Below are 13,843 nucleotides of genomic sequence, written 5' to 3'. Positions count from 1 at the left end.
AGCAAGAAAGATCTAAGCAAACGTTGTGCCGCTCAGTGTTTGAATCGCATTCATTCCTAATATTAATTCAAACTCAGACCAGCTGAGAGAAACAATAGTACAACCAACTATACAATACAAGTAAGTGTACAATAAGATTAAACTAGAGTCCCGCAGTGAATCTTTGCCATTTCCACCCAGTGTATAAATGCAATGTTAATTTAATGAATTATTAAACAACAGCATACTTAAAAAAGAACATATTAGCCTGCATTAATAAATGAAATGAATTTAACTGAACCTTCTTGTAAATAACAAATTATTTTTTATGTCTCTTATCGTAGCCATGCTTTAATACACCAGACCACACAAGTTCAATTCTAGACCAGTCTTGTGTTTTTTGTTACAAACACGTTATTGTGTAGACCAGTGGTTCTCAAACTGGGGACCGTGGCCTCCTGGGGGGCCCCAAGATGGTTCCAGGGGGCCGCAGATTTTGTGGCATTTTAGAAATATAGATATCTATCATACATTTTGTGCAATCAAACATCAGAAAAACAACGCCACCAACCAAAAGAATTGATGTTTTAGCATTGTTTAACTGAATATTTTCTTGGTTTAATTAAAATTTTAAGTTTAAGATTATAAGTCTTTATTTGGGGGGCCGCAAAGCAATGCACTCTACACAAAGGGGGCCTTACAACAAAAAAGTTTGAGAACCACTGGTGTAGACTGTTCGCTGTAATATTTACAGTAGCAGCAGATATATGTGGCTATCCCATAATTGTTTAGTTAATTAAATTCACCTTATTTGAAATATCGAGTCAAGTGCAAAGTCACGCCTAAACTTCCCACCTAAAACTCTGAAGTAAAAAAAGAGCATAATAGACTAAACTCTGCTCTTCAGGAGAACTGCAGGGCAGGCGTGCCATCTGGCCAACAATGTGAATGATGCAAATGAGAAAGTTGGAAAGAGACTATATGCGATTGATTGTGTGTGGGCAACCTGGCGTTCTTCCTAAGTGAGATAAAACACCCTTAGTTTCAAGCATAAGGTGTGGATGCTGGTGTTTGGGATTCTTTGTTGGTTATGCAACATGGATTCATAACTAGCTTAACCAGCTTCACCAACTGAAAACTTTGCAAATAAGATTTGCTGGTAAACAGCAGGGCTTTGCAAATATCTGAGTGGTATCGACAGGAAACGTTGAATTAAATCCATAACCGGAGTCCTGTTTGGGAAAACACTTGAAAAAGAGATGCAACAGAATTGGAAAATGCTCTGTTTTGAAACCAACAAGAAAAAACAGACCGAGATTACAGCACGAAGGACTTTACAGCATGACCAAAATGTATTTTGTGCTTTCTGAGAGACAGAGAAAAAGGAACTGCTGTCACCAGTGATATTAAATGTCAGTCAGAACTGTCCCCAAGAGCTTTGTGTTTCTAAAAAAGCAGCATGTCAAGTGCCATCACAGGAAGAAAAAACGTAACCGTAATTTTCCTTTAAATGTTATCATGCTTTCACTGAGAGGAATTTTACAATGTGCTCGTAACAGCCGTACTATCTGGACCCACAGCAGGAAACACACGGCAAGTTTAAGCGTTTGCATCACATGTAGGTGAGATATGAAGTCTAGTGATGATAAAAGAATACAATAGGAGAGAAGCGACCAAAAGAGAAACAAGATTCAGAGCAAGAGAAACATTCCCTGAGGAATCCAGGTTACAGAGGAACTGTTAGCTTAATGCAACACACAGAATATGTCCAAAACACAATTACATCTATCATCTTTTCATCCATTTATAAACGCCTTCAAGCTATAGAATAAAGACAACAATAGCCTAAATAAATAATGAGTTTTAATAGCATCCTTCTGCCATTTTAATTATATCAGTCATGATCTATTAGTCTTCATGCCCTTTTTCTTCTGTTGTGGTTGTGAATGACTCACAGGAAGAGGGTGGGACTTCAGTAATTGAAAAATATCAGGACATTAGTGAACGAGAACGATTCACCTTCATTTAAAACATCTGTTTAAGAACACTGATTTATGAACACTAACACACAATCATTTTAATGCCGCCATCGACTGTCTTCGCTAAAGAGACGTTGGCACACGTTCAAATGGCACTCCATTATGAACCTCTTTGACTCAGCAGCAAACAAAGAGACACAGGGTCCCTATTTCCTTGAAGCAACTCATTGTACCCTAAACGAGTGAAAGACGTCAGAACTGCACACGAGTCTTTGAAGTCAGCGTTTTATGTTCCTACTTTAAAACAATGCTGATTTTGAACTGAATATACAGAGATGCCAGCAACGCAACGTGTGAACCTTTGACGTTACCATGGACTGGTGCGAGACATGCAAACATATCCTGTTCTCCATCAGGTCCTGGAGCTCTAAGATATCCTAATTGATGAAGTAAAATAATAACAGTACAGGTAGCTCATTTTTCTCACAAGCGCCTGAAGCTTTAGGTGCTGTCAGGGCGATTAATGGCATTTTTAAACGGCGTACACAAGGACATCACGGCAGCGTTAAAGGTCACAACAGGTCAAGCGCAGATGTGGTTGTTACGTGTAACTACAGAAGGGGGAGGTGGATTTGTAACCATGGCATCAATCTAACGTGTGTCATCCTCTGTAATGTGGATGCAGAAGCGCCACGTTTCTAAACATAAACCCATGTAACCGAAGGGCTCCTTTGGATTGGCTTAAATGAACTTGCGGCGACCAATAAAGTCTGCTCGTAGAGGTCTCATCTATGGTCTAGACGGGTTGAAATGACGACGGGACTTAAATCGACACAACAAACGTTATGCTGTTATTTTTCCAGCATAGGAGCACTCCATCTTCTTCTGTTGTCTGCCCCGCTCGCTTTCTGCTGGACATCGTTCTATTGATCTGAACTTCAGAGCAGGGGAGGGTAGATTTATTTCTTTATTAAAGGCTTTTGCTGTCTGATGGCTACAGATCAAAGGTCTGCTTCTGCCGAGAGCAACAGCGATACACCGACCTATTCATTAAACAACTGAATATTGAGTTAAGTCTGGGTTAAGGTTGGCTACGCTGCTCTTCTCTGAAAAACAGAGAGCAGAAAAGAGAGAGACACAGGCAAAGTAATGTCCTTTCTTATTCTGCTGTGATAATCCACTTCACACATCCATGCATATATATTATCACTTTATCCTAACTAAATGTTGCCCCCTAAAATGAGCAGTTGGCATCTTAAGTATCGAAAGATTCATGGCCTTGTATGTATCGCTTATAAACCTAGCAAATATTGAAATATTTATCAGTTTTTATCAGTTTGAAATATTTATCAGTTTTCAACTTGCTATGCAATTACATAAACGTATTAATATCAAATAAAGAATCAAAAGACAAACATCATGCATCTTAACCCTTGTATGGTGTGCGGACCCGCATTTATTAAAAAAAATTATGTGATTTATTCCTCAGACATTTATAGATTTACAGATTATAAAAACATTACATAATGAAGCGTTATGTTTCTATGACCTTAGAATGAGCTTTATCCATCTACACCGCGGGTCCCCTTGCATGGAATTGGCCATGTTGTTTCTACAGGAGCCCTAAACGGACAAACTGCTCTAAAGAGCGCGTTTCGTAAATACGTTATCTCCTTCAGCAAAGAAGCGAAAACGTGACGACATCTTAGCCCTGTGTCAGCCACCGTAGTTCTTCGAAAGGGATGGGTAGAGTGAGCCATTGGTTGCAATTCGTAACCTCACCTCTAGATGCCGCAAAATTTCATACACTGGACCTTTAAAGGGATAGTTCATCCAAAAATCAAAATTGTGTCATTTTTTACTCACCCACATGACGTTCTACAAGTTTTAAGACCTCCCAGCGTCTTCAGAAACACAAATAAAGACATTTGTGAGCCTCCTCACAGACATGATTGTAATTATCTCTGTCAAGGTCCAGAAAAGTACTATAAACATCGTTAAAATGGTCCATCTCATAATAATGGTTCAACTGAATTTTTGTGAAGTGACGAGAGTACTACGTGAACAAAAGAAACCAAAATAACGACTTTAATCAACATATTCTTCTCATCCCTGTCAGTCTACGTCAAGCGTTTAATGAGAGCACCATGACGCTTGCACATCCGGGTTGCGCGCTCGTACGCTGCATGGCGCATGCGTTGTGGCACAACCTGGACACGCATGCGCCGTGGTGTGTTCACCAGAAATGCAAACATTGGCCGAGTAACAAAAACATGAACACCATACAAGGGTTAAAACGAGAGTATAAATACAAAAGATTAACAGCGGTGTATGAAGGTCGCCTGAAGGTTGGTGCATTGCTGTGAAAGCTGATAATGAGTAATAAAGGTCTTAAGTTCAAATCCCGAAGCAGAACACTTTTTAATTAGAAACCAAGTCAAATACCATCTGCATGTCAATGGATGCATATTCATTATTTTCTTATTTGATTCAACTGACCTGTACAGCACTACTGTCACACAGCCCTGTTTTAGCTTCGCACAGGTAAAGTGTCTTTTTTAGCCACACAGCTCATTGTATTCTGAGCAGCTAAAGTAAAAATAAAATATGTAACGCACAGCTCGGAATGAAATTTGGTACTGGCGGATCAGTTCATTTTTAATGAGAGAGGTCAGTGGAACACTGAGCGGGCATGTTGTGAAACAGCCCTGAATATATGGAGCATTATGTCTGAGAACTGTTTCTGTTCATGGAGTTAGATTTTACATCAGGTTCATATGGGTTCGCTTCCTAGCGAACACAGACTGTGGCAAAAACTCAAAACTTCACGGATTCCCATATTATGGCTCTCATGAAATATAATAGTTTTTATAAAATATAACATTTCACCTAGGGAGTCACAATGGTCTGAAGAAGCGTGCATGCTCTTTCTCTCACTGACTGCAATGACGCTGTGTATCTGCATCCTGGCGCCTGCACTCCTCCCATTTCTCCAAACTGGCTTTATTTCCAATTAAGCCTGTGCCTGAAAATGTCTCTCGTTTAGAAGCTCGGCCTTACAGTAACGCCCTCTCTGTCACCTCTGCCGAGCCCGCGTCTCGTAACTCTGTGTGTTGCCCATTAAAATTCAGCCCTACGATGAAGAAGGTCATTCTACCAGGAACTAAATAATCATTCCGAAGAAATCTAAGGTGACAGGAAAAACACCCCTGAGATTTCACCTTCAGCGCATACAAACGATCAGGACGTACTTCACAGCAGGACAGACAACGAAAGGAATAAAAAAGGGATTACTTAACAGCCTTCGTTTCTGAGGTAAAAGTTGGGAATGATTCTAGGGCCCTATAGGGGCAGATCAGAGGGACAAGAAGGCAAATGGGGATAACAGAACAGAACATGCTATTGTTTCATGGCCTGACCAGGTTGCCTGAGGACTGCATCAGGACAGACTGCTGTTGTCGAGGAAACAGTAGCCGATGGTAACAGTGCAACAGGTCAGGTTGTGGAAATTGTGATGCCCCCCGAATCTTCATACAGTGCAACGTCAATCCCGCACAAGAGCTCAAAAGTGAGTTTTAGTGCTCTGATGTTAAATATTACACAAAACTACAATAAAATAGATAAAAAATGAAAAACCACAACAATCGTCCATACAGTAATACTTAAAACTTTAAAGGAATCATTGACCCAAAATGAACATTCAGTCATTATTTACTCCCTCTCATGTAAAAGAAACCCGCGAGAATTTATTTTATCTGCAGAAGACAAAACATACTACAAATGTTAGTGACCTCCCTCAGTCACCATCCATGGTTTTTGAAACGAGATGAGGGTGAAATAAACAGATTTCTCATATTGGGATGAAATGTTCCTTTAAAGTTCCAGTGTATGAAAGTTAGCGGCATCTAGCGGTGAGGTAGACGGCTCATTCCACCCCTCCCTTTCGAAGCACTACGGTGGCTGACACAGAACTAAGATGTCGTCACGTTTTGGCGAAGGAGATATCTCCCGAAGGAGATAACGTATTTGCAAAACACGCTCTGCAGAGCAGTTTGTCCATCTAGGGATACTGTAGAAACAAATAGCGAAATCCATGCAAGGCGACCTGTGGTGTATGTAGAAATAGCTCATTCTAAGGTAATAAAAACAAAAAAAGCTTCATTATGTAAGGTCTTTATACACCGCTGAAGACATAGTTGTGTCTTATATTGGATTTCTGTCAATAGATCCTCCACAAAATTACACACTAGACATCTTGTCTTGTTTTTTTGTCAGAACAACCATCACTTGCTCTTAAAATCTGACTTACATGAGTCAGTTACAGTGCAGCATGTGCGAAACTATGATTTGTAACGGCAAAAATAAATGAACAATGAATGAATACTGGAGTATAATATATGCACACAGCATGTCACCTTCTACAACACATGCAAGATTGGAGCAGCTATGAGTCTATGTCTAATTCTTTTGCTGCACTTAAATGTATGTTATACAATGGAGGTATAAAAGTCACTTACAATTACACGGAGACAAGAAACATTTAATGAGGTCGATTTCATCATCCCGTGAGCAACACATACATGTAATCAAGCATCGGTGACGCAGACAGCAGGTGCCACAGCGGTGTGCATCATAGCATGGTAAAAAAGGTAAAGAGCATGGGGGAGGTCGAGCGTATGGGAGAGAGGCACACAGAGAGAAAGAGTGAGCGAGCGAGAGACAGGGGGGCAGGCAAGTTCAACTATACTAGAAATAACCACAGACTCCTGGTCAGAAAGCTCTCAAATCTCTGCTTCAAGTCATACACCCTTCTGAAAAGACCAGCTCGGTCCAGCAAGCATGAACTGACATGATGCTCTAAACTGGTTTAGGCTGGTTAGTGATAGTCCAGCGTAAATGATGGCTATCCAGCAACAGTCTTGAAGCAGGTTGACAATGCCAGTCTGGTTAAGCTTTGTAAGAACCTTGGTAGGGGCACCAGCACCCATGCATTTGATACACAAATGCCATTTGTGCTTAATATTTCAAGTCAGATTACACAAGGGAAATTCTGATATTAGGCTAAAACGACTGACTAGGGGGCAGTATTAACATCAGTACATCTCCAAACCAAACTAGAATACACTGTAACCGGCTACAGTAGTTTTGCAAAACTACTGTATCGCTGATCCCCTCCTCAAGACTTTGACTCGCACGCACACACATTCATGAACTTACCCCGTCAGAACGACCACAAAGTCCATTACATTCCAGCCATTGCGTAGGTACGAGTCTTTGTGAAAGACGAAGCCCAGGGCGATGATTTTAATGCTGGCCTCGAAACAGAATATCCCGATAAAGTAGGGTTCTGTGTCGTCCTGCAGGAAGAGGGAAACAGATGATGACTCTTTTTCTTTTCAAGAAAATGTGTAGTGAAGCGTGGAAGAAGAATGATAGAAAGCTTGGGAAAGAAAATGGGGATTCTTTTCAGTTCATTCTGTGACGCACATAGAATAGGTCAAGATGTATGGACCTGCTTAACGATGGCAAGAGTGAACGTGTGACCGTGATGTAAATCTGTACAATATTGTGACTTTAGGAAACTACATTTTTTAATAATACTGTCAATACAATTACTGCTCGATGTATTTGAAATATTGTTATTAAACAGATATAAATTCTCATTCAAAAAGCTTCTTTTAGAGACATAAAAAAAGCTGAACATCGCACACCAGCAACTGTAACCTTGTCAACCGCCTACGCTAAGAAAAAAGAACATTACTCCTTCAAATGAGATATTCTTGTCCAATAAAAGACAAGCTGTATAGTGATATGCAAGTCTTCTCACAATTTCATCTTCACACACAAGTCAAACTGAAAGTAATACACCAAGTGTAAGTTACAGATTCTGTTACAAGTATGTTGTTTCATGTCTTCAAATCTCCTCGAAAGAGATTCAGTCCTAGCTAGCACATATTGCATTGCTTTTGAACCCATTAATGTCACCAGAGCCCTACGGCTCCACAGGCACTTACACCACCAGACTAACCTCTCTACCGCTCTGCTTTCAGAAATCGCTGGCGTTTTATAAGCGCGGTTATCAACCCGCCATCTTACAACCCTTTCTGATAGAAAATATAATTCCATACGTCAGACAGCAATACACGAATACACACGCCTGCTAACCGGAATCAAATAAAAAAAACACTGTACTGTTAAATCTTTGTGCTGTCTGAAAAATAAAAAAATGATATTATATTCCACTAAAAGACAAACTCACAATTACAACAGCAAACACACATATATGCCGAACACTGCCCCGGAGCGACACCAGGCTCTACTGGTGTGCGTTTTGTCAATAATATAATTATTATTGTGGTGCTAGACAGCACCTGTTATGCTTTTCTCTATGAAATCATTGAGCAAAAACGTGCTCGCGGGAGCAGGTGCGAGACCGAGCGTAACAGATGATTTATGAGAGCTGAGATATGAGCGAGCGTGGCTGCACGCAGCATATTTCAATCTATTATGTATAGATCCAAACAGTTTATTAATAATAAACACCCTGTGTGGAGTGTTTGAGTATCAGGGGAGCGGTTGAGCTCTGCAACAGGTAGAGAATTGGTTGCGTCGTTGTGTAAACTGAACGGATGATGTGGATGAGTTTGACAGGTTGTGTTTCCCTGTCGGGGATGAAAACCATGCAACAGGAAACAATGAAAATCCTCTGAAAACATCTCTGATCCTTAATCACCATCACAACTTTCAAGATGTTCATGACTTTCTTTCTTCAGTTGAATTGAATTTCTTCAATGATTCATATTATATTCAATTCTGTCATGTTATCATGTTATATGAAAGTGAAGCTCTAAAAAGCACATACAGTGAGGGAAATAAGTATTTGATCCCCTGCTGATTTTGTAAGTTTGCCTACTTACAAACAAATGAAGGGTCTATAATTTTTATGGCGGGTTTATTTTAACTGATAGACACAGAATATTAAAAAAAATCAGGGGGAAAAAATGTTATATAAAGGTTATAAATGGATTTGCATTTCAGTCAGTGAAATAAGTATTTGATCCCCTACCAACTAGCAAGAATTCTGGCTCCACAGATTGGTTATGTGCCTATATGGACCACAGATTAGTCCTGTCACTTTAAGAAAGTACTCCTAAATCAGCTTGTTATGTATATAAAAGATGCCTGCCAACAGAATCTGTATCTTCCAGTTCAACCTCTCCAACACCATGGTCCAGACCAAATAGGTTTTAAAGGATGTCAGCGACAAGATTGGAGACCTGCACAAACCTTGAATAGGCTACAGACAGAAGCTTGGTGAGAAGGAGACAACTGTTGGTGTGATTATTTGGAAATAGAAGATATACAAAATAACTATCAAATGCCCTTGTTCTGGAGCTCCCTGCAATATTTCCCCAATGGGGTAAAGATGATCATGAGAAATGTTAAAGATCAGCCCAGAACTACACGGAAGAAGCCTGTTAATGATTTCAAGACAGTTGGGAACACAGTTAGCAAGCAAAACATTGGTAACACATTGGTAACACGCTATGCCACAGTAGACTGAAATCCTGAAGCACCCGCAAGGTCCTCCTGCCCAAGAAGGCCCGCCTGGCTCGTCTTAAGTTTGACAATGAACATAAAAATGATTCAGAAAAGGCTTTGGCGAAAGTGCTGGCACTGCTGTGAGACCAAAATGGACTCCTGTGTTTGGAGGGAGAGAAATGCTGACTATGAGCCCAAGAACATCATGTCTACAGAGAAGCACAGTGTTGGAAACATTCTGCTTTAGGGCTTTTTCTCTGCTACAGGTATACAGGATGACTTCACCGCATTGAGGGGCTGAGGGACGGGCCCATGTACCGTAAAATCTTGGACGAGAACCTCCTCCCCTTAACTAGGTCACTGAAGATGGGTCATGGATGAGCCTTTAACATGACAAAGACGCAAAACATATTGCCAAGACAACCAAATAGTGGCTTAAGGAGAAGCACATTAAATGTCCTAGCCAGTCTCTAGACCCTAGTCCTATAGAACCTCTGTGAAGGAGGCTAAAACTCCAATTTGCTGAGCGACAGCCAAGAAACCTTAAAGATTGACAGAGGAGTGGACTAAATGTATCCGGACACATGTGCAAACCTGGTGACCAACTATCAGAAATGTCTGACCTCTGTGCTTGCCAACAAGGGTTTCTCCACAAAGTACAAAGTTATGTTTTGCTTGGGGATCAAATACTTATTTCACTGACTGAAATGCAAATCAATTTATAACCTTTATATAACATTTTTTTCCCCTGATTTTTTTTAATATTCTGTGTCTATCAGTTAAAATAAACCCACCATAAAAATTATAGACCGTTCATTTGTTTGTAAGTAGGCAAACTTACAAAATCAGCAGGGGATCAAATACTTATTTCCCTCACTGTACATGTGTCATCATAGTAATCCAAACAACCCCATTTGTTTATATATGTTTTGAAGAAAAACATACATTTGTGAGCAGAAAACAATAGTTTAACCTTATTAGTGATCAAGACATCACATATCAATGGCAGCGTAAGACCAGCCTTGTAAGACATAGAGATAGAGAAGATAGAGATTTCATGTTATCGATGTGGGTCTGGGATGGCATGAGGGTGTGTAAATTTTGATAAATGTTCATATTTCAGCCAACTACTCCTTGTAACCTGTATGCCTTTCTTCTTTCTGCGGAACACAAAAAAATATATTTTGAAGAATGCTGGTAACCGAACAACAGCGGTTCACTTCTATTGTATGGACACAAAACCAACTCTCAGGTCAACTGGGTACCGCCGTGGTTTGGCTACCAACATTCTTCAGATGATAATCTTTTGTGTTCTGCAGAAAGAAAGTAAGGCATGCGGGGTGATTAAATGATGACAGAATTTTCATTTTTGGGTCTATCCCTTTAAATAAATGAAAAGAAATCAAATACCAGATTTAATACTTGTACAAGAGTTATTGCTAATAAAAGATATTGCCAAACTGTTCTCACTGGAATTCATAACTTTTTTTATTCGTATGAATTCGTACCATTCAAATCACACAAAAACGTACAATTATTAGAAAAAGCTATACTTTAGCCCCTCCCCTGACCCTAACGTCACTGGCACAAAAGCACATCATACTAAAACGTACAATTACGCAAATTTATTAGCTACCTCGTAAAGCACTTACGAATTCCCGTGAGATTGTGCTGGTATGCTACAATCCCACTACAAACAGCACCGGGTGACTGCGAGAGGTTGTGACGGACCCATCGTCTTATAATGTTTCCTTGTGTGATCGCAGCGTTCCTCCAGGGAGTCTGAAATCCAACAACACCGCCTACAAACAGAATTACTGCCTTAATCTTCCAGCCAGTCCAGCACCGGCTTTAATATTGCAACATTGCACTACGAAGCAGCGACGCTGTATGGCTTTGACTCAACAGACACAATTCCACTGCTGTTCTGAGAGGGCCATATGAGCAAAGCAGAAGGATCAAAGCCTCTCTGCGTGGTTTACGGTCGGATCACGGGGAAGCGGCGTTACGCGCGCATTTGTCAATGGTTCCCAGCAGGCTGTGTTTTAATGAGGCAGTCCGTGTGAAGCGCTAGGGTGGTTCTCAGTGGAACTGGATGGGCTCTCCGACAGCGGCATAAGGGCCTTTGCTCCGACAGGCTCGCTGGTCACCCACGCTACCAGTGCAAGACCGCTAAAATGATCAATCAATACACTCCACAGGGGATGTGTCGGGTGTGTGGGTGGAAAGAAAAGCAAGCCAAATACACGCTGATCTCTCACTATCTAGCTCTCTGTGTTTTATAGAATACAAAGTCAGTGTGTTTTCTCATTTTAAAGATCACAAGAAATTTCAATGCACAAGTGCACATCTACACATTGAGAAAACGTAACATTTATAGTGTTTCAACAGGAGATATGTGAACACTTGAAAGAAATCTACAGCAATTTGATGAGGTCTTAAAAAGAAATGAAGTAGATGCAAATCTGATGTCACTAGATAAGATGTTCTGAAGCTACAAAAGTCATGACAGGCACTACTTGCAGGAATAGTTTTCCCAAAAAATGGTCTCCATTGACTTTCCATATTAGGAGTAAAAATAGTAGTATGGTCAAGTCAATGGGGACCACTTTTGGGTGAACAATTCCTTTAAAGGGGTGCTTTACGCAAAAATTTTAATCATTTCATAATTTACTTACATCATATCACTCCAAATTTGTATGTACTCTAAAAAATGCTGGATTATTTTCAACCCAATGTTGGGTTTAACCCAAGTTTTTGATTTAACCCAAAGGTTGGGTTTGTCCCTTTTCCACCCAATGCTGGGTTGAAAGTATCTAAGCATTTTCTTCAACAGAACACAAAAGATATTTTGAAGAATGTCGGTAACCAAACAACTCTGGCCCCCATTGACTTCCACGGTACGGACACAAAACCACTGAGACATTTCTCAAAATATCTTCTTTTGTGTTCCCCAGACGAAAGAGTCATATACAGGTTTTGCACAACATGAGGATGAATAAATGATGACAGCATTTTTATTTGGGGGTGAACTATCCCTTTAAGAGTCAATGACAAGACAAGCATGAGAAAGAAGAAAAAGGACATTGATGCTCACCAGGCGTTCAGACATGGGCGTCTTGTCCATAGCTGGAAGATGCTGCTCGAGGGCCAGCACGATGCAGTTGGCAATAATGGTAGAGAGGATCAGGTACTCGAATGGAGTGATGAAGTTAAGGAAAAACATCGTTATATATCAAGATTATAACAAATCTAACATTCTGGAGGAAAGAGCGAATACTTATGTTAATGTACATGTGGCATCTGCAGCCTGATGTGAACTGAATATGTGTTGATAGTTACACTGTAAGTGTGAAGTGAAATTCCTGTGCCACTAGTATCACAGAACTACGAACGCTGTTACACAAGTTGTCTCATCCCAAACTCACATTATTGGATAAACCATTGCGGATGTATTTGGCTGTTCGGCATGCTCAAACAACACCAACAAGGTTTGGATAGCACCACAGAGCCAAAAGACACCAACCTACAAAACAGCTTAGTTATAGTTGTCTCCGCGCATTGGTGTACACAATCATAATGTTTAAGGAACAGCTTAAGAACATCCTCAGGGGCAACTGCTTCTTTTCCTCACACATCACACCAAGGACAAAGGGACTGCGTCATTTAAAAACTAACAGCCCCTACAAGCACGGAGGAGACGAGGACAGAACAACCCTAACAGAGAACAACTTGCATACCTCTAAGCTCAATCAAACAATTGAATCAAACATCAAACATCTTTTAGTTTGTCTCCTTGGCATCCCTAGACGGCCATGTTTAGGCATTGTTTTTTTGTTTGTTGACTCCCCATGAGTGAAATCGTTTACAACACCTCCCTCAAGGCTGTAAACATCAAACAGGATCTGTACAATCTTGTTTTTATGATCTGTGATAAATATTAACAAGTAGAGATCAGCATAGCCCAAGAGGTCAACACAATGTTTTCTTTAACTATAAAATCATATTTATGCATGAAATGTTTGCATAAGCCCATCGATGTCATTATTATTAAAGCTCTTTGATTGACAGAGATTTTCTAAATGGCATGCTGAAAGTATATAGTAAGGCTGCTAACATATTTCTGGGTGGTTGACCGTCACATTTCATTCTTGCTGGACAATTTATTTTTTTCTGATTTGGTTTTCTTGCTTGTTCCCTATGGCTATAGTCTTTATGGAATTGCTATTCATGGAGGAAAGATCCAATGGCCACTTCAATATGATTCTTGTCACCCCTAAGGAAAGTCTACACAGCTAAGTAAATCCTGAATTTAACAAAGCTATAAAACATTGCATTTTACA

General features: G+C 40.2%; 1 protein-coding gene across 1 annotated transcript in view; it reads right to left on the bottom strand.

Annotated features, from left to right (window-relative positions):
- LOC130569766 (voltage-dependent P/Q-type calcium channel subunit alpha-1A-like) overlaps window positions 1–13,843 on the bottom strand; it is a 47,117-nt gene that overhangs the window by 31,559 nt on the left and 1,715 nt on the right. Inside the window, exons 2-3 of the mRNA XM_057359611.1 lie at window positions 12,598–12,704; window positions 7,176–7,315 (exon numbers count right to left, since the gene is read on the bottom strand). Coding sequence (XP_057215594.1) covers window positions 7,176–7,315; window positions 12,598–12,704 — 247 coding nt within the window. The remainder of the gene's footprint in view (window positions 1–7,175; window positions 7,316–12,597; window positions 12,705–13,843) is intronic.

Source organism: Triplophysa rosa, linkage group LG19 (assembly GCF_024868665.1).
Source record: "Triplophysa rosa linkage group LG19, Trosa_1v2, whole genome shotgun sequence".
Lineage (NCBI taxonomy): Eukaryota > Metazoa > Chordata > Actinopteri > Cypriniformes > Nemacheilidae > Triplophysa > Triplophysa rosa.
The sequence above is the reverse complement of the archived record's forward strand: the minus strand, read 5'-3'. Positions and strand labels throughout refer to the sequence as shown.